Below are 23218 nucleotides of genomic sequence, written 5' to 3' on the forward strand. Positions count from 1 at the left end.
ACTTTTAATAGAGTAATGAATTAAAAGCAGCATTTTATGAAAACTGGGTGGTGTCTGGTGTTTCATTCGCGATGCGAATTCGTTTCCCTTGTAAGTTCATCGAAAAAACAAATTTTGGGTAGACTTATCAATGATCAACACCAACGCATAACTCTGCATAAACGAAAGAAAATTTGTTTCTTTTACCAGAGGATATATGTACAAGAACAGCAAATTGTCGCTTATGAATATTGTCAACCATACGGTTGTCTTCAGCTTGAAAGGCTCAAAACGGTCATACTCTTGCGAATATTGTTTTTCGATGACCGGTCAACTGAGTCAAAGGACGACATACCGAGAGTATTCGTGTGATGAGCATATTAGGCTTTTACAAATGAAATTGGTGTCAAAATGAAGAATAGGCATTGAAGTTGAAGTCAAATGAAGAATGAGAGAAAATGTAATAAGAGGCATGTCGTGTTCAATAAGTTCAATAATATAAAATTTGACTTATGATTTGCACTAGGAGACCTTCTACCTTCCAATTTAATTTATCTACGAGATGTAAGCTGATTGAGCTATATGCTAGGCCTACACTAAACAGCCCTAATGGTTTTTGCGTTAAATGTAGCACTGTTCGTAAAGCTAACTCTTTAAAATTGTCGAAAACAGTCCAACTCAGTCGACCGCAGCAATATTAGTTACTCTTAACTTTCGACTTGTTGTTTCCTAAGACCATAAGAGCTTTCCGTTCAGAGGACATTGTAAATTAGATCTTAAAATATTATTAATCATACTTTTTATTGGTTTGATTGTTCAATATGAGTGATATCAGAGTGTGTAATGCCATAGCCCATGGGATAGTATTTTGTGTGTGGTCAATGGGAAATGAGACCTGTCCGGTAAATAATAGATTAGGTCAGATCTTTCACATGACAATCATAGATATCCAACAACATTTTCACCGGAAACAAATGTAATTTTATTGCCGAGTAGTCAACGACTTTGCAATTGAAAATGAAAGTAAAAAAAGAGAAAACTAAGCAGTAAAAATAGACAAAGTTTAAAAAAGAAACATTCAAAAATTCCAACAAAACAGAAACAATACCATCTGTCGTTATTTCTTCTAACTATGCATCAAAATAAATAACTCGACTATCCGGAATAGAATTCAAAATGAAATCAAAATATTGTGTTTTCAGTAGCTGCTTGGCTGCTCTACTTATTTAACGTTGATATTACGATAGTTTTCACTGAATTTTCTTCTAAATCGGAAAGACTAAAAGATTTTCGCCATTTCAAAATATGGAATTTTCATTAGAATGATTATAGAATCCTTATATACCACGACAATCCAGAGCAAAACGAGCAAAACATACCACAATATGAAAATAAGTTCACTTTGGCACAATTTTAAATGGCCCCAGGCAGGGTGTATAAGAGAAATCAACTTGACAAAAACAAAAATACCAGCATAAGCTCGTGCGGATAGGTGTGATTGTCATCGCGTATGTGTATTGTTTTTTTTTGCCTAAACCCATCGGACATCACCAACAATCGGGCAATACTATTAAAAATCAGTAAATTCTCGGCTATGTTTGTGTAAATGTGATTCGCGAGGGAAAACGCTCCCATTTTTCGTAATTAAGGTAATTAAATAAATCAAAACCAATTGCAAATTATTCCCGACATTACGTTCAATTGTTTTACGATAAATTGCTGCCAAATTAATCGAGTGAAATGTGTTTATTTTGATGCTTTGCAATGCTCCATCCAAGTGGCGCAATAATTTCTGCCATTGCTCAAATAAAAAAAAATGTTTTATCGTCTGCAAGGTTATTGTACGAATTTCTTTGTTTTGATCCAAAATGATTATTTTCGACTATGAACTTATGACTAATATGATTAATAAGACGCATAACGATCACATCTTCATTATTTATTTCAATTGTCGAGTGCAAGGAACTTTTTCCCCGATTCGTTTTTCGTTTAAATGCACTTCTTTTACGTACAGAGTTTGTTAATTTTGTGTGCCTTTTATTTTTCCATTTAAATTCAAACAAAAAAAAATGTTCGGCGATTGATTTTTTTTCGCACCCAAATGGTTTATGGTAAATCAAATTCCTAAATTATTGTCATTACAGGCATTGTCAGTCTGAAAATCTGAAAATTGAATTTATTTTTTCTTTTTCTTTTATTTTTCTTTTTTGCTTCATGGCGTTTTGTGAATGATGATTAGTGTGTAGTGAGTATAATATAGAAGATTAGTGTGTGTGATAACGGTATCATGGTGTTTGTATTGTAATTTTTCAATGAGCCGATGCCGTAAATATTCATTTTTCTATTTTATTACTCTTTAAATGTTGGAATTTCGAGAATTTGGAACTTGTGAAATTATTTTTTTTTCTTTTATGTCCGATATCACCAACAGCATACATGCATTATAATTGTCTACAACTTTCAAAAATCGTACAAAATAACACACAAAAAAAGAGAAGAAAATTAAATCTCTACATAGCCTGTCGTATCATATGCAACGACAAATTTTTTTTTAAATAAATTTTATTGATTTTTTTGATTAAGTAATTTTAATGACCTTGTTATGATATCGACAAAGTGTAAAAAAAGAGTAAACTTTTGATGATACGCTAGGAAATATGTGTATATAATACAGGCGAGAGAAGCAACAACGTTTTTGTGCGATTGTATCTAAATTTAATTTCATGATGCACTATACGATGTAAGTTAGTCGAGGCTATTGTGTGTGAGTGTAAATATATGTATAACAATCTTCTGTGCCAGTGACGTCATTGCCACAATCAGTAGTGTAAATGTTGGATGGTTTATTTGTAGAGCTACACCAGATGTAGGATCAAAGTTTTTCACGTTTGACATGACAATGAATGTCTAGAAAGATTCTTTCTTTTTTTTGTTATATTTTGTTTCGTTCGTATGGCTTGTGACTGCACACATGCACAGCGTCAAAACATGCTAGATATTTGCGACCCTTATAGGGTACACGTGATTGTTAATTTGATGACACCTATTTGCCAGTCTGATGAATGTATAGAAGAGAGAAGAATTAGACTAAATCTATAATGTCTATAATGGTTTCAAATTCATGCGAGATAATAAATATTTTTAGGGCAACATTTGTATTTATCGGTATGCAACAAATCCTCAATGGATGTGTATTCCGCGTATTCCGGGGTATATGCAATGCATACACGTTTTCCCATCTGCAGAGAATTTGTTCGATATAAAAATTAGAAAAAAAAATCTTCTCTTTTTTTGTGCGATTTTTGTGTGTTTCCCCCTTTTTTTTAGATGTTCGTTCGAACGTTGAGTCGATAAAAGAGATGATAAATTTACCGGAAAAAATGACTAAGTTGGTCGAGTATATAAATTTCGTTTTCGGATGAATAGCAAGTAACGCCCTTTATGTTGTTTACATTTTCGTTTATATTTTTTTCTTCTCTCTTGTCTTCGGTCTTCAATATCAGCTTTAAAAAGTGAAATTTTTTTTACTGCATACCATCGGCGATTTAAAGATAAATTTGTGATCTTTTTTTTTCCGATTTTGGGTATTTTTCGTATTTAAATTGAATTCAGTCCAAAAGAGTTGAACGTTGAAGATATTTTATGTAAATTGTTTTGGTTGAGTAGCAACGAAAAGTCCTCGCAACTGATTGAATTTCGGTTGTTTTCTGAAATGTTTCTAAATTATGTGGAAACAATTCGTCTTACCCTACTACAAACGAGCCTTAAACGTTTGTAGTAGTTGACGTAAATTGAGGTCAAGAATGAATGCCTAAAGTCTGAAGGTAAATTATCTGGTAGAAAAGGCATACAATCGTCTGGGTTCAGTATCTTCAGTTTGACCGTTGTCATCCTTTAATATCGATCATATCATTCAGGCCGAAATAAATCTTATCAGGTGGCAGGCTATCTGTGACCTGATAAGCTTTCAGTCTTTGATGTCACGTGTGTTCTCCCATATAAATTTAAAAATGGTGAAATGAATTCAGTGAATACTGCTCGATCTTACCTCTCCGTCTTCCACACAATATCTTTTACCTCATAGATTGAAGAGCTGAGACTCTGTGATCTAGCTATGTAGGTCAGTCCCTCTTAGGGCCACAGTTTGGAGCCTATGTCACAATAGTGAACGTCAGATTGTTCGAACATAAACGGAATGTCCAACACAAACGGAAACACAAACGATTTTTACCTTTGGGACAATGTAGCTTTGCCAAAGAAAAATCGTTTGTGTTTCCGTTTGTGTTAGACATTCCGTTTCTGTTCGAACAATCTGATGTTCCCTATTATTACATTAACGTGTTACAGACGGCAAGCATAGGACCAGTATTGTTATCGGGTCTATTACTTCCATCGATCAAAGTATTTATCAAAGTCGTTATCGATAACATACGAATTCTACGACTTTCGTTTGTAAACGCTAAGACTCTGTAGCTGACTAATGAAGAATCCCAATTTGAAAATAAAATTTTTTATTGATAGAGCTGTCATAGTTCATTACCCATAGATGCCCTGTGCCAGTTTTAAATAAATTTGTATTTTCTACAATGTGTGAGGTCCTCGATGTACATATACTAGGTCTATCGTCGTTCTGACCCTGAAAAGTGAATGTTATAGAACAAATATTGGTTTCCATGTAATGACACGCCGTAGGTATCAGACCTTGGTCTGACGATGAACTCATTCAAAGACTCTCGGTCTATAATTAAGTCTAAGATACGATTCGCTTTGAAAGAGAACACTATCACCAGTGGTCATCGTGTCGTAGTCGTAGTCGATAACATATATGACAAGCTGCTAATAGATTGCTAATCTACGATTTTGCTTGATTAAGTGGACTCCAGTGCTGTTTGCTGCTTAGCCATAATGAATAGCGATTATTTCACTGTCCAAAATTACATTGACAATTTGCAGTGAATCATTATCACATTAAAGCGTCATTATCATTGCTTCGATTATTGTCCGAAATAATTTCTAGAACCACTTAAACAGCACAATGCAATGGCTGGTAATTATTTTGGTTGAATCAAGTAGTCAACACTTTGTCGATTATTATTTTTGTCATTTAAGTGGATTTCACATTTCGAAGAAAATTCGTTACATAAGTAAAACCCAAAAAGCAAAATATTGTTGGTTCCGACTGCTATACCTAAATTTTAATTACGAAACAAAATATTCAGCTAAATTCCAGAGTAGTTCAGCACTAATTGCTTTTTATGTGTGTGAATGGTCAGTGATCGTCATAAAACAGGTAAAAATCCAGTAGAACAAAGATTCGAACGAACCGAATCTCGAAATCGAAGCGGTTTGCATTCTTGCATACTCGGTAAAGTTAGTAAAAATGTGCTGTTCTGCGGTATGCGTAAATTTCGATCATCCAAATTTTCGTTCGTCCTGATTTTTGCATCTTCTGGTTTTACCTCTCTTTTCCTTCCTGATTGTTCGATGAGAAGTGTGAACATTTAGATGTTGAAACTAAAGCAAAAGACAGCAACAGGTTATTCCAGCAGACGTTTCATTTTCGTCAAAATGGTCAATATTTTTAATGAAGTGAAGCTAAAATCTAATTTTGTAATTGACGACAGCATGTCGGATATTTCTGTCGTCAAATATGAAATACATCTTCCAATTTTATATAAATAATTCCCTCGAAACATATAATATCCAACATTCTCCGAGGCTAAATAGTCATTGTTATCAACCGAAAGCAATGTGTATTTACGTTTGCATATTTATATGCTGATTGCTGAGTGTTGTGACTGTATGTGAGTGTGTGTGCGTGATGTGGTGGTGTTTATTTTGGCATGTATTTATGTAGATTCTCGTTTAATTTAACCCACAGCAATGAATAATATTTTGACTATGAACCGAAATATTATATTTGTTTAAGATTATGTTCTCCCAAAATTTGTGCATTCATCAGCATTTACACAAAGCACAGAGTCGGTATTCGACAATATACCCATATTGATGGAGTGTTTTTTCTTTACTTTTCGTTGCAGCTTATCGATAATGATAGTAACCAGTTCAACAAAAACTGATTAATATTCGCCAAACATGGAATTCGATCATGGAAAATGGTTCAACATTAGCAACATGAACATCCATTAAGTAAACAAACAAAGCAAGAAAACCACAACCAAACAACAAACTACCATTACTGTGAGACAACCAAGTCAAAAATATTTCAAAAATCATCGGAACTACTAACTGTTTAGACAAAAAAAGAAGAAGTTTTCGTTGTTTGCACATACACATCCAAACACAAACACGTACCACCACCCAGCAGTTGCAGTAAGATTTTGCCGAAGCAGTTTCGTTTTTTTCATTGTGTTGTTCACAACACTTCTTAAAGACACGCGCGCCGCCAATTTTTGTTCTAACTCAACATCAGTTTCCTTCGTTGTTTTTTTTTCCGTTTTGTGACAAATTTAATTTATTTAATTTATTCGAATCATCAACAATGATTCCAACATATATACCTGCTGTTGGACTAGTCTCTGTTGGACTTGTACAAAATGTTTAGACAACTATTTCGTAGCGATCTTTGTCATAGCCACCGAAGTAACGGGTGCCGATTTCAACAACATTTCGCCTCGTCCTTTGTGTTGTGCAGCATCGGATTAATTACATCACGTGAATGACATTGTATTTGTTATTAGTTAAGGTAAATCAAACGGCTGCTAATACCCCCGTTCTACTGTGGTATGATGTGCTAACCGTTTCTTAAATTATTCGTTTCAGGCATGAAGTATCCCCAGCTCGTATCTGCTCGTGCAGTTAACGCCATATCTGATTGGTTGGTAACTCGACTTGAACAGTTAGGCATAGACGCACCACTTGTGTACTCAAGACTTCTTCTATCACTGTTACATACACCGTTACAAATAAACGCTCTGGATCTTGCTGAAATCTCAGATATAAATGTAAGTGTCGGCGTGTGAAGGCATCGTGCAAAAATGACGCCCAACTTGTTCAGTGCTACCAGTAAATTTTAATGGTTCCACAAATTTGCATTTTTTGTAGCCAAATGTGACTTCATAAAATGCATATTTGTGAGATGTTGACCATTTTACTGGCAGCACTGAAGACGGTGAACGTCATTCCAGTATGATACCAAAGTGTCGCATTGAAATTAACGAAATGACATTCGCCCGTTGTCCATTAGATTGGTAACATTGGACGAAAAAGCAATCGCAGATTCTCGTCGTCCGATACCGAAGCAATAAAACGTATCGCTGCTATCGAGAGTTTAATCGAAGCAGTGGCTGCTGATCAAAAAATTTCGAATGTCGAAAAATTGGTCGACGATTTATGCGAGAAATTACGTGAGATCGAGGGGCAACAGAATAGTGTGGATGAAAGTCAACTTACGGATTCAACGGAAATAGAAACAATGAAACGAGTAAGTGGTCTTGCCTCCTTTTTTATCATTTTAAATATTTTTGTTAGCCAAAGCCTCGTTCTTAGCCACATTTACAAATTCATTATACGTAACATAATAGCTTGTTGCAATGACCGGTATTAAGAGACCTTTATGTTCGTCCGAAAATTGAAAACAAGTTCACTGTAAATGCAGTGAAAGTTTTTAAATTCCATAATTAGTTATTCAAAGCGAGTTCCGTCGGTCGTATTATTTTTTGAAGACATGAAGACAGAAATGTCGTTAGAACGTTACATGTAGTCAACAAGTGACCGATTCCTTATTCCTATGCGGTCTACAAACAACAATTGGTTTAAGTTTAGGGAAATTAATTGCTCGATTCTCTTCAATTTGAACTTAGATCTGTGCACCCTTTGTGCGCTCTTAATCATACAAGACCCCAGACTTTTACAATTTCAACTAATCTCACAAATTTTATTCCAACCATTATAGTCATCTTCACCTGAAGATCCAGCAAAACGATACTATCGAGCATTTCCTGCTTTGTCAAAGGATCTATCCAACGATAAAGCGATAACCGCTACACCGAAGCCGCTAACGTGGCCACTCAATTGTGGAAGTTCGGTGAAATCAGGAAACTATTCAATTGGATCCAGCAGTACGGCTGGGGTAAAACGGAAGCCGAAACGACGACGTAACCAGGCAATGTCTAAAGGAAAAACATCATTCAATCGAAGGTGCAGTAACGGCGTCACTTGGGACACCGACTTTGAAGGTTCGTGGGAAATGGGCCGCGATTTGATCAGAGAATTCGTTATGATGCAGAACAATCGTAATCGCAGCATATCGGAGAGCGATGCAAGTGCATTTGTCGGAATCAAAGACATAATTGATAAGAAAAATGCTGGAAATAATGCTAGCGATGCTAGGCAATTTGTTGAGAAGAAAGCTCACAAAACGGATGCGGATGGGACTGTTGACTATAAAGTGATTAGCGTCGACAATGATGACTTTGATGTCATGTCGAAGAACGCATTCGAAACAGAGAATTCTCTGGAAAATATTACCTACACTTCTTTGTCCGAAATCGAAGGTAGTTTGTCGACAGCACCGCGTCGTTTGTACGAGAGAGAAATATCCAACGAGTCGCTCAATATGTCTATTCAAGAGGCAAACAATTTGGCATCGTTCGAAGCGAAATTTGATAGAAGCGTCGAGGCTATTTGGGACAATTGCGACGACGATGACAAATTTGTGCCACCCAAACCCAATAACGTCGAATCGTTGAAATCCTTTTGGTTTAACTACTACAAGCATCACTACAACACCGATCATCAACACGAGAGTCAATCACTTTTATCGCTTGCATCAGACGACAACGATCTGGGTCATCATCAAACCGTTGATTATGAATCAACCAATAAATTATTGCCGCAATTTTTGAACAATTGCAACGACCTAAGATTTTGTGGCGTCTCGATTGCTGTTAACTCCAGTCAACCACTTCAGTCTGCCATAAAGCCAGACAGCATTTGGTCGAATAAAGCAGAGTGTGAAGATGATGGAAGCTTTTATGCGAATGCCATGTGGAATTCTGCGGCAGCAGCAGCAGAAAATCTTATGCAGCCATCTCAGGTAAACAAAGACGAACAAGAACACTTTTTTAACACACCCAACACTGCTGGTCACGGCTGTATTATCAGCAAACAACCAGATCACTTCATCCACACATATGCTAATGGTTTCATCTCCTTTCTTTCAGATGGCAAGTGTCGATTCGCAACTTAATGACTTCGGAGCCGTGAAAGCGAAAGAGTCCGGTTGTTACAACAATTACGATTTGCCAAGCCTATCAAAGTGGTCGGACTGTACGTTCGAAATTCCATTCGTACCACCATCATCATCCACATCATCAACCACCAATTTGTCAATTCATCAGGATTTGTCGGCCAATACAGAAGACAAAATAAGAAGAGATTTGTTAGAAAATTCTTATTTTTACGACTTAAAGTCGCTGCCCGTCATGAATAATTTTAAACGGACCGACGATCAGTTCAATGCCACCCGACTTGGACCACAGTTAAATACTCATTTCTACCAACCATTTTTCCCCATGGACAAGGAAACGGATGTTTATCCGCCCAATGATTTGGCAACCCGCATGGCCAGGCCGTCATCGAACGTTACTCTTACCAACCATTCGAAGGATAGTAAATTTGTCGAGGTGAAAGCGAGCACTGCAGTTGGCTACAACAGCAATAACCGTGTTAACTACGCGGAACAAATGAAAGTGCACGATGGACGTGTCAAATATCCGCAACAGATAGCTACACCGAAAGTTGAAGAAGAGAATCTGCTCACGTCGGAGCGCACCCATTTCCGGCCAATTATTAAGTATCAGGATGGCTTTTCGTTCGATATACCCGATACGTTGGACGAGGTGAAATTCAATCGCACCGAATGTGGAGCGATGTACTTGAATTCCGAAAAGTACATGGAATATAATGCGCGGGGCGTAGAAGATGACGAATTTTTGGTGAAGTTTTGCATTAAGCAAAACGATAAATGCTGTCAAACGGATGTAACCAGTCTGGATCGCTTTTCGTTTCTTGATCGTGGCTATATTTGCGATCAGTCCACATCGGTTAGTACCGACTTAAATGATAGAGAGGACGATTTTAACAGCTCGTTTGGATTGTCGGAGGAAATTGACGCGTATAACAAAACTGACGTTAATTTGGACCTGGAAAATTGGACGATGGGAAACAATGGTAGGAAATGCAGTCGTAATGAAAATGCTCATTCGTTGTGGGAACACTGTAGTGGATGTAGCTGTGACATAGCTTCGAAACCGGCCAATCAGATGATGATTGAAGAATTGTGCGCGGATGGAGATCAGATTATGTCGGACCTGAGGTGTATGTACATTGGAAGCGATTGGAACGACGAAGAAGAGGAAGAAGAAGGAGAAGAGCAAGACGAGTTGGAAGAAGAGGAAGATAACGATGGGGGCAGCGTGCGAGGTGTACATAAAGAGGATAATGAAGAAGTAGTTACCGTAGAACCAAATAATTTACTTTTCAACGTCAGTAAGTTGATTTCGGATTTATTGAAACCGGAAACGGCACAGTCACTGGTGCACGCGATCGGCACAAATATTTTTGAAGAAATCGCCCTGAGTGACACCAGAAAGGACAGCCAATTGGCTAATAAGACGGACGATGTGAACGAGAAGGAAACGAAGAATGAAATAAAGTTGCGAGGCTTGTGCATATCCGAGAGGTCGGACGATTCCGAGTCGAATAACAATTTTTCCAATAATTTCGTTGGTGGACTGTGGGCCAACAATGACAACAACATTTGGCAGAAGGATCTGAGACCTTCGACCGATAATTGTGTGTGGTCAAACTACGGCGTTCACAATAGCAACACTGCGGTTCGTGACAGCAGCAATTGGGAACATTCGAATTTGGAGCGGATCTGGAACAGCGACGATGACCTATCACCCGAAACGATCGAAATCTATGACAAGTCAAAGAGCAACAACGCTGATGCAACTGAACCGATTGAAGATGATTATGTTTTTGATTTGATTGAAACACACGAACTAGCTATTGACAATGAGGCGCTCAAACGGTACATTGATTTTAACCGAACATTTAATGGTAACACTGGCAACGACACTGGCAATGACGACGGATTTATGAGTTTACATAGCAATTTGAATCGCTGCGATCGAAAGCGACGCCATTCAGCATCGCAGAGCATTTCCGAAGCGCTGGAAGCAATGATTGGCGAAGGTGCGGACAGAAAACTGGCATCGATGTTTGATGACGAACTCAATGTGACTACAATTATAACGTGCAATTACTGGACAACGGACACCTCTTCATATGTTAGCGGAAAGAATGCAGCATTGGAAATCAATCCAACGTCATCGATTTTAAAGCACATTCCGATGGTATCGAGACCGTTGACTCGTTAAGTTGTTTTTTTTATTATTTTATTTTACAAAAGAAATTTTCTTTTTTCGTTTTTGATTTCACATCCGCACTTCTATAGCTCTTATTTTTTTGGATGAAATTACTTTAATGTTTACTCTTTTTCCGATATTACAAAAAAATATATTTCTCGTTGCAAAACCATTATTCACACGTACACCAAAAGAAAACCCTACACAAGAGAGAGAGAGAGAGAAAAATGTATTTGGTTTTAGTATTTGGTTCTCTTAATTAATTTAATGTTTTTTTTTCTCTTCTATATTAAAGAAAATATTTTTTTTTTCGTTTCGTCAGAGATGTACTGAGTATATAAGTAAACAAAACAATGTCTTTGTGACTTAAATTTATTACTATGTATGATAGAATCAAAGCATATTGATAATGGGCATAAAATTACATTAAAAAAAAAAAATAAAAAAAGATAAAATCACCAAAACATCAAACCCAAAATTTATGTTGAATTACCAATTTTAATATTTGAAATTTGAAAACTCATTTCTTTTTTGTTCCAATTCCAACATGAAAAAATCAAATAAAAAAAGCAGAGTGATAGAAATACTTAATATCCGACAAGCAGAAATACTTTTGATTTTCTAATTTCTCTTCGCAAAATCAATAAGTGAATGTAATAATCTTCTTCGACCACAACCGTGTAACTGTAACAAAATTTATTTCTATCTCTATTTCACCTTTTAAAAAAGCAAAAAAACAATGTGTACATATTTAATCATTTACTAAAAAAAAAATATTAAAAAAGAGAAAAATATCAAAAAAACAAAAAAAAAATGAATAAAAAAATCGATAAAAAATCATAAAAATAATGAAAAAAATATTTAATCGTTTTACGAATTACGTCAAATTGTATACAAATCGACGAGGTATTATTTCGACCAATCAATTTTGTTCACAACCTCCGTTTCCGTTTCAATTTTCTATCTCTCGAAGAGGGTCAAGAATTTATACGATTCTAAAAGATGTAATGATGCAAACACACACAATAGTAGACTTTTAGGCGAAAGTAATTTTTTTTTGGTTCACTTAAAATTCTTTTTTTGAAATAATGCCAATCGATTTGTGTAGCGGTGTAATTTTTATCATTTAAATAAATTTTAATTTAAAAACAAGCAAAAAAAAAAACCTTAAAGAAATATGGAAATAAACAAAACAAACAAAAAAAAATGCGAAAAAAAATATTTGTTCATTTTGGTGTGCTTCATATGCTACAAGCTAATTTAAAAAAACAAAAAAGAAAAAATTGCAAAAAAAAAGTTTTTCCGATTTTCAAAAATTTAATTTAACAATCTTATGTACGTTTGTAGCTCGCCAAAATTAAATTTTATTGGGATATGAAAAATTCCCTCAAAAAGCTATTCATTATTCACCAGTCGTGCTTCCTTTATGTTTTTTTTTACTTTGCCGATAAATCTCAATCAAAAATAATTAATTTGTTTTACGGAAACGTTTTGTTCTTTTTTTTTCAAATTTAAATTTTTTAAAATTTTTGTTTCTTACAATTTTGTTATTTTTAAAAATTTTCAATTCACATTGTCATAGCACTTTAGACTCACAGCGTTAACATCGACATATTGTGGAGGCGTTTTATTTGTTAAGAAATTTGTCTTGGTTTCGTTGTCTTGAGTTGAAAAACACTGTACAATGAAAATATTTTGAAAAAATATTTTCTTGATTTTTCTCCTTTTTTTATTAAATTTTCCTGAATTTTTATGAAAACGTTTTTCCAGAAATTCGTGATAGCTTTCAAGAAAATGTGAAAAAAAAATCTTCAAAATAGGTTTTGTATACAATCTCAAGCCGTAGCTTACTCGTATCGTTAAAGTCTTCGAATTTGACGTTTGTCAAACAAGTTAGTTAAAGTTAATGCTTGGAGCAGTAAAATGCTATGACTTTGTACGTATGGACACGTTCCATATAAACTTTTTGTTGTTTACTTTACGAAGAAATATGTTATTATCAAAAAAAAAAGAATTTTCCTGTTTCGTTTTGTTTCGAAAAATGTTTTCGATTAATTTTTATAATTGAAATTTGTAGAAAAATAGACCCAAAATTACTTTATCACGACATGTTGAAACCGAAATTATTTTCATTTTTTAATTCTTTGTTTTCGTTTTAAATTGAATTTTCTTTTGTATAATTTCCTGTATCATATTTATATATTATAAACATCCCCCCCGTCCATCAAATCATCATCAAAAAAGTCATCTAAATTTTCTGGATTATTTCTTTTTCATTCATCTTTTTTTCCCCGAGCATCTCACACACATATAAAAACATAGAACCAAAATCAATCAATCAATAAAAAATGGAAATAAAATTTATTTTACAATTCAATCGTTGTTTTTCAAAGAAAAAATGTTTTTATTTTGTGTTTTGTCTTCTAAAAAAGATTCTATTGCAGTTTTGATATTTAGTTGTTCAGTGTTTCATTATTTGATTTGTTCTACGATGGTAGTAGGAAACCTGTTAGTTTATCGAAGAGAAATGGAAATTTATATGGATGGATATAAATACCTTGTTCACATCCATGGGTTGGAAGTATCTTAATTCAAGTAAAAATTAAGTTTTCATATTGTTACGTTTGAGGACCATTTGTCTGGATGATCCAGTCTGGATGCATCTACACGAAATTGTTTTAACTGACTTAACGATGATCCATTGACTGAAACAACAATAACAGAAACTATTTGTTGGGGAGGGAAGGTATAACAAATTCGTCTGGTTTTGTTCGGTATTTTGGTGTACATGATTGTATCACGCACTGACTCGCTATTATTGGTATGTCGTGATGGACATTCTAAAACCATTGAACATTACTTTTCCTCAAAATAAGTTTCAAATTTCTCTGAAATTTCATATTTTAAGTTAGATAAAGTGACAAAATGGATTAACACTGTACATCTGTAATTTTTGCGGAAATGAATTCCACAAAATTTCCTATTTAGTTGAATTTGTCTAGATTCATTGCATAGAAAATCTGAATCAAAGGAAAATGTTTTCTTATCCATGAAATCGTTAATAAAAACAGTTTCGTTAAACTTAGGCTTTATAGTTTCATCAGAATTGACAATATTATTCCCGTTACTCGTTTTTCATTTAGTTGACTTTTATGAGACTACCTGTTTTTAAAAAAAATGATAAACTCTGTCTCCGCTTCGATATTATATTTGTTTCAATCGAAAATCAAAGCTTATGGACAGATATTATCGTCTCAATGATGTAAATAGAAAAACAGAAGAAAAGATGTGTTCGTCTATTACATAATCTAATAAGAGAGATTCGTCAAGGAAGGTTGATATTAGTTGAAAAGGGAAAATTTTAATTTTGGAATTAGGATGGTTATAATTCAAACAAAAGAAAGAACGAAATCTAAGGAAAAATGAAAATAATAAAAAAAATCATTTTTGTTTCGGCTATTACAATATAGTGTGAATGGCTTCACAATATTTTCATTGACGGTAAAAATAAAAGTTTCTTTTTTTGTATAAATATATTTAAGTTAAAAAATAAAACGAAATTTGTTTTAAAGACGTCGAACAGTGAAAATAAGAAAGAGAAAACTTTAAGGAAAAAAATAAGAAAGATAAAAAATTCCAAATTATCGATGACCATTTTATGATTGAGTATATGCATCATCAAAATGACGATATAAAATTGAGTTTAGTTTTTTTTTTTAAATCAATTAATTATTTGAATTTTTATCGTTTGCACGGGATATTAAATTTTTTGTTGTAAATAAAAAAATAAAAATAAATAAACTTTCCACAAGAACGGAAATATTTTTTGAATAAAAATTGATATTCCTGCAAATACAGGCTGTGTTGTAATTTGAAATTTAAATTTTGAATTACATCTTAAAAATTTATATTTATTTATTGAAAAAAAAAAATTAAGAAGAAATAAGAAGAGAAAAATATAAATTATTATTAAACCCAGAAACAAGAAAATATATAAAAATTAAGATTAAAAAATATTTAAAAATATAAATTTAGTCTTAATTGTATAGTATGCAAGTTATGGCATGCATTATGGACGTGATTGCCCGGTCAAATGTGAAACGATTTTATTGGTTTTATCGCATCATTCATGTTATACAATTTTAAATGAAAAATATTTGCTAAAAAAGAAGTTCAACCTAACCAAAAAAAAGTAGAATTGGAATGCTGATTCCTTAACTATAATCTTGCGAAATGAATGTTGTTCTGTTTTTTTCGTTGATGTTTAACAATATTTGAACTTATATGACCGCAGCAATGTCCAAATGTATTTTATATTTTGTGTATTTATACAAAAGTGCATATATAGTCTTTCATTAATAATTGCTTTTCCTTCAAAATTATTTTGCTTCTCATTTCAGGCATACCGTTGAATTAGAAAAACAAAAATCAAATTTTTTAGATTTTCCCGCGTCAAAGGCAAAAATATTTTCACAATTTATCAAATTCCATGTACAAAGTTTTAGCTACAGTATTCACTTCGCAGAAAACATTTTCTTTGGAAAATCTCAAGTTTTTGAAAATAAAGGTGCGATTAGGTTCTCCGACTCGAAAGCAGTAAACTGATCACCGACGGAAAATATATCGGTCGATTAAGCGATGATCACTTATTAAAAGCAATCGAAGTCAATTTGGAAGTTTAACCGGAAACCGACTGGAGTATGATATTAAAACAAATCATGAATAAGTAAGGACACCAAGTGACCTGCAGTCATTCTGGATTTTTTGTAACTTGACGTTTGTATCATTCGCGGTCAACAAAGTTCAAAGGTTTCTGAAATATTTTTTATATTGAGGTGGCAAAATCGTGTATAAAATTGACATGGAGCAGAACTGACGATTGCGATAGGATTACTTTTGCAACAAAATTTTAGTTTTCGGACGTTATCTGATCGTTTATTTACTCAGGGTTGGACTAGCTACCAAAAGGCGCATAGGGCAAATAAAGCCAAGAAGCGAGCGAAAGATTTGATGAAAAGAAGCGTCCACATAAGAATTTAAAAAAGTGAAAGTCGCAATCAGGCCTGCCATTCCGGCACTGTATTCACTGCTCTACCGGAAAATCGATGATTGACATGAACTTTAAAACTCATTTCCCGTGGATTAGTGAGTAAAATATCTTACGTATTTGTTTGGAACTTTATCTGTAATCTTGAACTGCAACCCTGTCACTTAATAAAAAAATACAAACAAGGACGTAATTTACCATAATTCAATTTACAAACTGTTGCATGGTTTGAATAAGTTTTTCATCAATTTCATAGTTTTTGCCTCGGAAATTGGGAAAATCAAAAAGTTTTTTTTTCGTTACACATCCCTTCTAGACCGAGCGATAGACATTCGATGAAAATCGAAATTCATGAACGTCATTCAGAAGCTTTTTAAATAAATACGGAGAAGAAGAACAATTAAAATATGGAAATTATTAAAGCATCACACTGTAAATTTTTATTGATTTTATTGAATACAATTTTCGGATCGGCTATATATTAATTTATTTAAAAGAAAGTGAAATTATAAGATATTTATATATGTGTAAATAAACAAAAAAAGGAAAAGAAAAAACTTTGAAAAGATGCATTAAGTGAAACAAAAATTATGTATATTGAAATGGTGTGTGTATAAATGTTTTTCACCTTTCAATCTAAAAGAAGATCCTTTTAATTTAAAAAAAAAAATAACAAAAAAAAGTTTAAATGAAAAAAAAACCTTTTAATTTATAAATAGATACAAAGGTTTTGTGCCTTTAAAAGAAGAATCATAAGCATAATGATAAACGTAAATTGTAAATTGGAAAGGAAGCAATTCAAAGCACACACTGGCATGCTAACGACATTGAATCAAAACGATTAAAAAAGGCAGAGCAAATTAAGATCCAATGAAAATATATTATTTTTGTTATAATACTAAGCTTCGTCTTCAAGTAAAGTCTTTTGAAAAAAGGTGTCGGTCCTAAACATTTATTAGGATTAAAAGAATATGTAAATTTTGACAAAAATTTTAGATCCAACTAACAAAATAAATTTGAATGAAAAAGAACAATCTTCACACCAATCGGAAACCCATTTAATAATGCCAGTGTGTCCGTTCGTTGGAAACAATATTGCAAAACTAAATAATTCTTATTTTACTAATTTATTTAGTTTCGTTTTTAGCTTCTAGTTAGCATCATATTATAAATAACATTTTAAATATCAACGTTTTTGTCAAATCATTTAACTAATTTTTATCATGAGATTTTGTATATCATAAAGATATTTCAAAAATCGAAAGTTAAAAAAAATAATTTTGTTCTCATCAAAATATGAAATCATAGACAGAGAGGGAGAGGTAGTGAGACAGAAAAAAAACTCAATTTCATCATCACCATTATCATCATCATCATCATAAAATTCACGTAATTATCGTTTTTAATGGTAATTTATTTTTATGCGCGAATTCTAAATTAAAAAAAAAACCATTTTCCAGAAATCTTGAAATTCGCACAATTTTTTTTCGTGTAACCATTCAACAAAAAAAAACCAAGAAAAAAATCCACCACATTAACTTCACGCATAATTCGTGTAAAATTGCAATAAGACAAAAAATGATAAAACAAACAAAAACCAAAATTTAGCCAAGAAATTATGTGTCGTCTTTGCATTCTGTGTTGATTGCACTTTATTTTCGATTTTATTTTATTTCCAAAATCAATTCCTGGCTCAGAGTTACTCCAGCCACAATAATTAAACTAATATCACAGACGACCACACAACATTTCAACAGAAAAATGTAATAATTTCAATCAATTTGTAGTTATTATGATCACACTCCGAAGTTATAATTTTTTTTCTTTGTTACTTTGGTGGTAAGTGACACAGTCCTAGAATATCCTTTTTCAAAATTGAAGAACGACCAATTTTTGTTCTTCGACCAAAGTTGAATTTCAATTTGTTTATCATTTTGTTTTCGTTTGTGGAACAATACAAAAACATCATTTTGTTGTTAAAGATTAATAAAAAGAAAAATGTATTGGCTCATGTTTAAATAAACAGCAATCAACGGATAAAACGTTTGAATTTTTTATTTCGTCACATCATGTACTTACCAGGGAGTCTACATCCAATTCCAAAATTTTCAACATTTGATACATAGCCTGGGGCTCCACAAATAGTAGATTATGCACCTCTGCCGAGCCGAGGGCGTGATACATAATCCAAATCGTCAAAATAAACATTTTAAGCAGAGGTGCATACGCTATTTTATCTGCCGAGAACAGATTTATCGAGATAAAGAAATTTTCCCTCTAGAGATAACATCGAGATTATCGTTCAAGACAGATAAAAAAATGAATCCAGCAACAGTATAGTAGTTGTTCGCAACAAATGAACCATATAAATATACGTTGGAAAATACGCCCTAACTCCTGTTTTGCCAACTCCCGTTTAAAGGTAGTACGCGACTACAACCTCTGAATTGCAGCTTTCGACGCATTGAAAACACCGATAAAAATGAATTTTCAAACTCGCTTTTGGATCGGAGGGGAGGGGATGTTTCTACCTTTAAACAAAAAAGAAAGACATTGTTGAACCGCAGCACGCTCTAAATTAATATTTATTCTGTACCAAAGTCCAGATGTCATTGGAAGAAACCGAAAAAATCAGACGAAATTATGCTGGCATGGTCTGCAATATTATTTGAGGTGTTAGGGACTCACAGCTACAACTTTTCGACCCGACGATACTTTTATTAGAATCGTCTGTCAATTCTCTACAAACTACCATTAGATCAAAACCGACCGGGTCGTTTCATTTCGGGGTAAAATTTTCTGAAAAAGTCATGATTTTGAAATTTTCAAATTTTCTTAGAGTCGCCCTGAGCCGGAGAGGTCGTTTAAAAAAAAAACTACTTCTACGAAATGATCACCTTGAAATTCCCTATCGATAGCACCATAAACGTCCGGAAACAAAAATGGTGCGTCCGATTCAAACAAATTTTCACCTGTAAGCAAGATCCCAAGGTGGAACTAGATCAATCAGTTTCTGCTTGATGAAAGTTTGCATCAAATTGCAAATAAAATCGTGAGGCTCGATGTTGTAGCAAGAAGGAATTCGGGTTTCTTTGAAATGAAAAAGCATCAACCAACGTTAACTCTCAGAATTGTATTTCTAACATAATTTAACACCTAAGCTTGTTAACGTAAGTCTAATGAAAATATGAATAGCAATCGTCGTGTCGCTGATCTATTGAGACTGACACAACGTTGCTTTTGTTGTAAACTTGTAACTCACGGAATTGTGCCTTACTGACAATCAAATGACATCTGCTGTGCTGGTATTTTGTCTCGAATGTCCGTACAATCTTCCGTATTGCGACCGGTAGATGTAAAAATCTTGCTTGTGATATGGACAACATTCGAATATTCTGCGTAAGTTCCAATAACTTGGGTAAATTGAAAACAGTTGTAGAGCTGCGTATTGTAATTTCCTCCAAATTTGCCAAATGTCTGACGAGACCGGTATGGTTTTGTAACAGCCACTCGAAATCTGTTTCAATGGATCCACTATCATCTTCTCTGAAAATTTCGAGTCTTTTCGAATCAACCGAATATTTAAGCAGCCACAATCTGTAGGCGTAGTAATCAGAAAAATTGAAATTGAATTTCAGCTTCTTTATTCCACGCTGGGATATAAATGGCATCAATGGATGTGCAGCGAGACTAGACGCAGCCGTCGACACGACGTTCAAATTCGGTAAAGATGTTAGAAAATTGTACGGCAGCGCAATGGACGTATTGGATGCGCCTTTGTTGTCGGAATTCGTGAAGATAAACACCTGTAATCCCTTGCAGTGCTCCGCCAAACAGTTACCAATAATTGATGTGGCATTCGCTCTAGGAATAGTATGTCCAGTGAAACTGAATACTCGAAGTTTAGGATGTTCTCGTATGAAATGTGTCAAGTCATTAACGTATAAATCACAGGACGAATGTATCCAGATTTCACATAAATGCTTCATGCAATCGATTCGGTTTCGGAACCAGTTGCATTGGACTTCGTCGGCTCTCAGCTTCAATACTTTGAGATTCAAGGCGCTACGGACAATTTTGTTCAATTCACCATCAGTATCTCGATCAATTTCTTCGGACTTGACTGAGTGCTTAATAGTCAGCTCCTCTAGGTTTGAAAATGACTTCAGCTCTTCTATTGTAATTCCAAAGTCAAATGGCCCTTGCGCTTCGTCTGTCTCGCGGAGCTTTACAATCGCAATATGGATTTCTCTTATCTGGTTCGGTATGCAATTATCGTATATTTCCCTTAGTATGGAACCACAGTTATAACCAATGCATCTAAGCCTCCGCATTGATTTTCCGAATACATGTAAGATCTCAGACCTTTGCGTTACATTCACATACACCAGCTTTTTGCCAACTATATATTCCGAAAGCTCTTTGAAGTCTTTACCCATTTTAGATACTTGCAGCAAGTCGTTGATGTCCAAGAATTCTAATATTTTGAGCTGACAATGTCGGTTCAATTTGTGCAGAAATCGGGAATTGTTCGAATCCATTCTCTCGGTTATTTCTACAGTAAGTGATGAAATGTCGGCAGGTGCTTCGATTTTTGAGGTTGCCTTTTCACTCTGACTTATTTAGAAGTGAAGTTAGCTGCCGGCAGAAAATTTTCTAAATCATCAAATCATCATGGATGGAGAAATTTGGCGCTTTCTTGTTCGAATAGCCTTACATTGTGATCGTAAAATTGGTGGATTATTCCTTTGAAAAGTTTTTAGTTTATATAAATCGACGACAATATAACCCAAAACGGTGTATCCAGTGAACAGCTAGAATGTCAAGTCATGTGACGTCGTTCCCCAGGGAGCCTACAGATACCGTTTCAACACGTCTATCTCAAAACTCATTAGACCGCTTGCATACTCGCCAGGGACCAAAAATTTAGCTTAACGAGACTTTTGTAATAATTCACTTAGTGTGGATGCACCAGTCTCCGGACAAGTAGTTCTTCACTGATAAACTTTTTTTATGGACTACTGATATATGTCCAGCGACTGCGACTAATGGTGCCGCCACCCAATCTAATTTATTTATTTTTTTAATGAAACAGGCGACGTGTTTGATCAAATTTTTTGTCATTATTTTTAAATTTTAAAACCGATTTATTGAAGAAGTAAATGCATGATTGGTGTTAATAATAAATGGACTCAAATTATCCATAATTTACAATTTTATTATTTAATCACTCAAATTGGTGTCGTTACAATGTATCACTTTCAGTTCTCATTGTCCTGCTGTGTGCTAATCACTAAAAGATATAAACTAACTTACACGCTTATCAGCTTACAAAAATGCGTTCCTATAAAATTCAGAGTGGAATCAACGACATGACAACACTATTTTATCGAATTGGTTTTTGGCATCGAGGACCAGCTGCCTCACCCAGGGAACTGTGCCTGAAGTTATTTTATTGCATTCTTTACGTTCAATTCCCGATTTCGCTGATGGGTGGTGCAATTATCAGTGACACTATAGGGGAGGCCATATTCTTGATGGAACCATCAGTCATAACATCGGTCATGTTTACAAAATTGTGTGTCCTGATTTGGAAACAAAATGAAATTATGGAATTTTTGAATGGAATTTGCGTATTTCCGATTAGATATGACGAAGACTTCATGTATGTCGATGTGAAATTGAAACGATTTATGACATTCGTTAGAGTAGTTCTGGGGGTGGCACTCGTTGCCGTTGGATTCGAAGGCATTCTTGTACCGATTATAACAACTGAAAGATATTTATTTTATAAAATTGCATTTCCGTGGGACTGGAAAACAGACGATCGTGCATATTGGGCTGCAGTCGCCTTTGAGTTTATGGGAATTGTATTTACGGTTCTAGCGTTTGTATTTTCTATAGTCATATGGTACTTGCTGTTAAACTGTTCGTTACGGTATGAAGTGCTTGGGAATGAAATGGGAAAGATGGGAAGTAAATGGGACAAAGTCAGAGCAAAGGTTTCAGTAATGGAAAGGGAAAACATCTTTTCGCGGGACTTAAAGGCATCAATCGAAAGCCACTTACGGATAAGGAAGTACAGTGATAATGTTAACATTAAAGAGGTACCTTGTGCTGTTTTAAATAATTCTTTTCCAGATTGGTAGATCAATTGGAATCATTTCTCTTCAATTTATTTTTTCTTCAATTTTGTACGAGTGGGTTGTGCATTTGCACATCAATTTACAGTTTGGCATTCGTAAATTTTAAATACTTTTTCGCCACCACATGCCCGACTCATCCAATTTTATTTTATTGACAGAACGTCGGCAGTAGTAGAACGGAACGGTTATGTCACGTTTTCAATTTGTCGTATAACATATCCGAGATATTCATGATTACACTCTTCGGTAATGAGATTCTAGTTGCCAGCGATCGCCTTTCCTATTGTCTATTTGAATCAAACTTTGTTGGCCAGACAATATCAGTAAAAAAGCGTATCATCATTTTTACTGAATATTTGAAGCAACCACAACGTCTGATGATTGGTAATTTGTATCCATTGACTTTGGAAACGTTCACTATGGTATACCAGTCTTTCGCTTTCATTGTTAAACTTTTTTTAAAAAAATTATTTCCTTGAAATACAGGTCTTAAAGGGCGCCTACAGTATGTTCAATATTTTAAAAAACGGTGTGAAATAAATCAATATTCTTAAATGTCGATCCGTAATAATTTTGTTGTTGAATAAAAAACTTGCCCAAAGTTTGGACTTGTAAAAAGATCCAGGCAGATGAAATGTAAGCATGCAGTC

The 23218-nt window shown here is 34.2% G+C and overlaps 2 protein-coding genes across 3 annotated transcripts; both read left to right on the forward strand.

Annotated features, from left to right (window-relative positions):
* The first annotated feature begins 1491 nt into the window (after nt 1–1491).
* LOC119067158 lies at nt 1492–11822 on the forward strand. Of its 2 annotated transcripts, none has more exons than XM_037169950.1 (6): nt 1492–1628; nt 6021–6685; nt 6763–6944; nt 7187–7423; nt 7895–9037; nt 9165–11822. In XM_037169950.1, the coding sequence occupies exons 3-6, from the start codon at nt 6765–6767 to the stop codon at nt 11385–11387; spliced, it is 3783 nt and encodes a 1260-aa protein (XP_037025845.1). In that variant the 5' UTR covers nt 1492–1628; nt 6021–6685; nt 6763–6764; the 3' UTR covers nt 11388–11822. The 2 variants fall into 2 exon arrangements, with proteins under 2 accessions (XP_037025845.1, XP_037025847.1); XM_037169952.1 differs by lacking the exon at nt 1492–1628 and adding an exon at nt 5251–5269.
* Nucleotides 11823–21718: 9896 nt separating this feature from the next.
* On the forward strand, nt 21719–23108 carry LOC119067162 (odorant receptor 23a-like). Its single transcript, XM_037169965.1, has 4 exons — nt 21719–22501; nt 22564–22663; nt 22727–22990; nt 23055–23108. Exons 1-4 carry the CDS (start codon nt 21759–21761, stop codon nt 23106–23108), a joined length of 1161 nt encoding a protein of 386 aa, XP_037025860.1. The 5' UTR covers nt 21719–21758.
* Nucleotides 23109–23218: the final 110 nt, after the last annotated feature.

Source organism: Bradysia coprophila (genome assembly GCF_014529535.1).
Source record: "Bradysia coprophila strain Holo2 chromosome X unlocalized genomic scaffold, BU_Bcop_v1 contig_12, whole genome shotgun sequence".
Lineage (NCBI taxonomy): Eukaryota > Metazoa > Arthropoda > Insecta > Diptera > Sciaridae > Bradysia > Bradysia coprophila.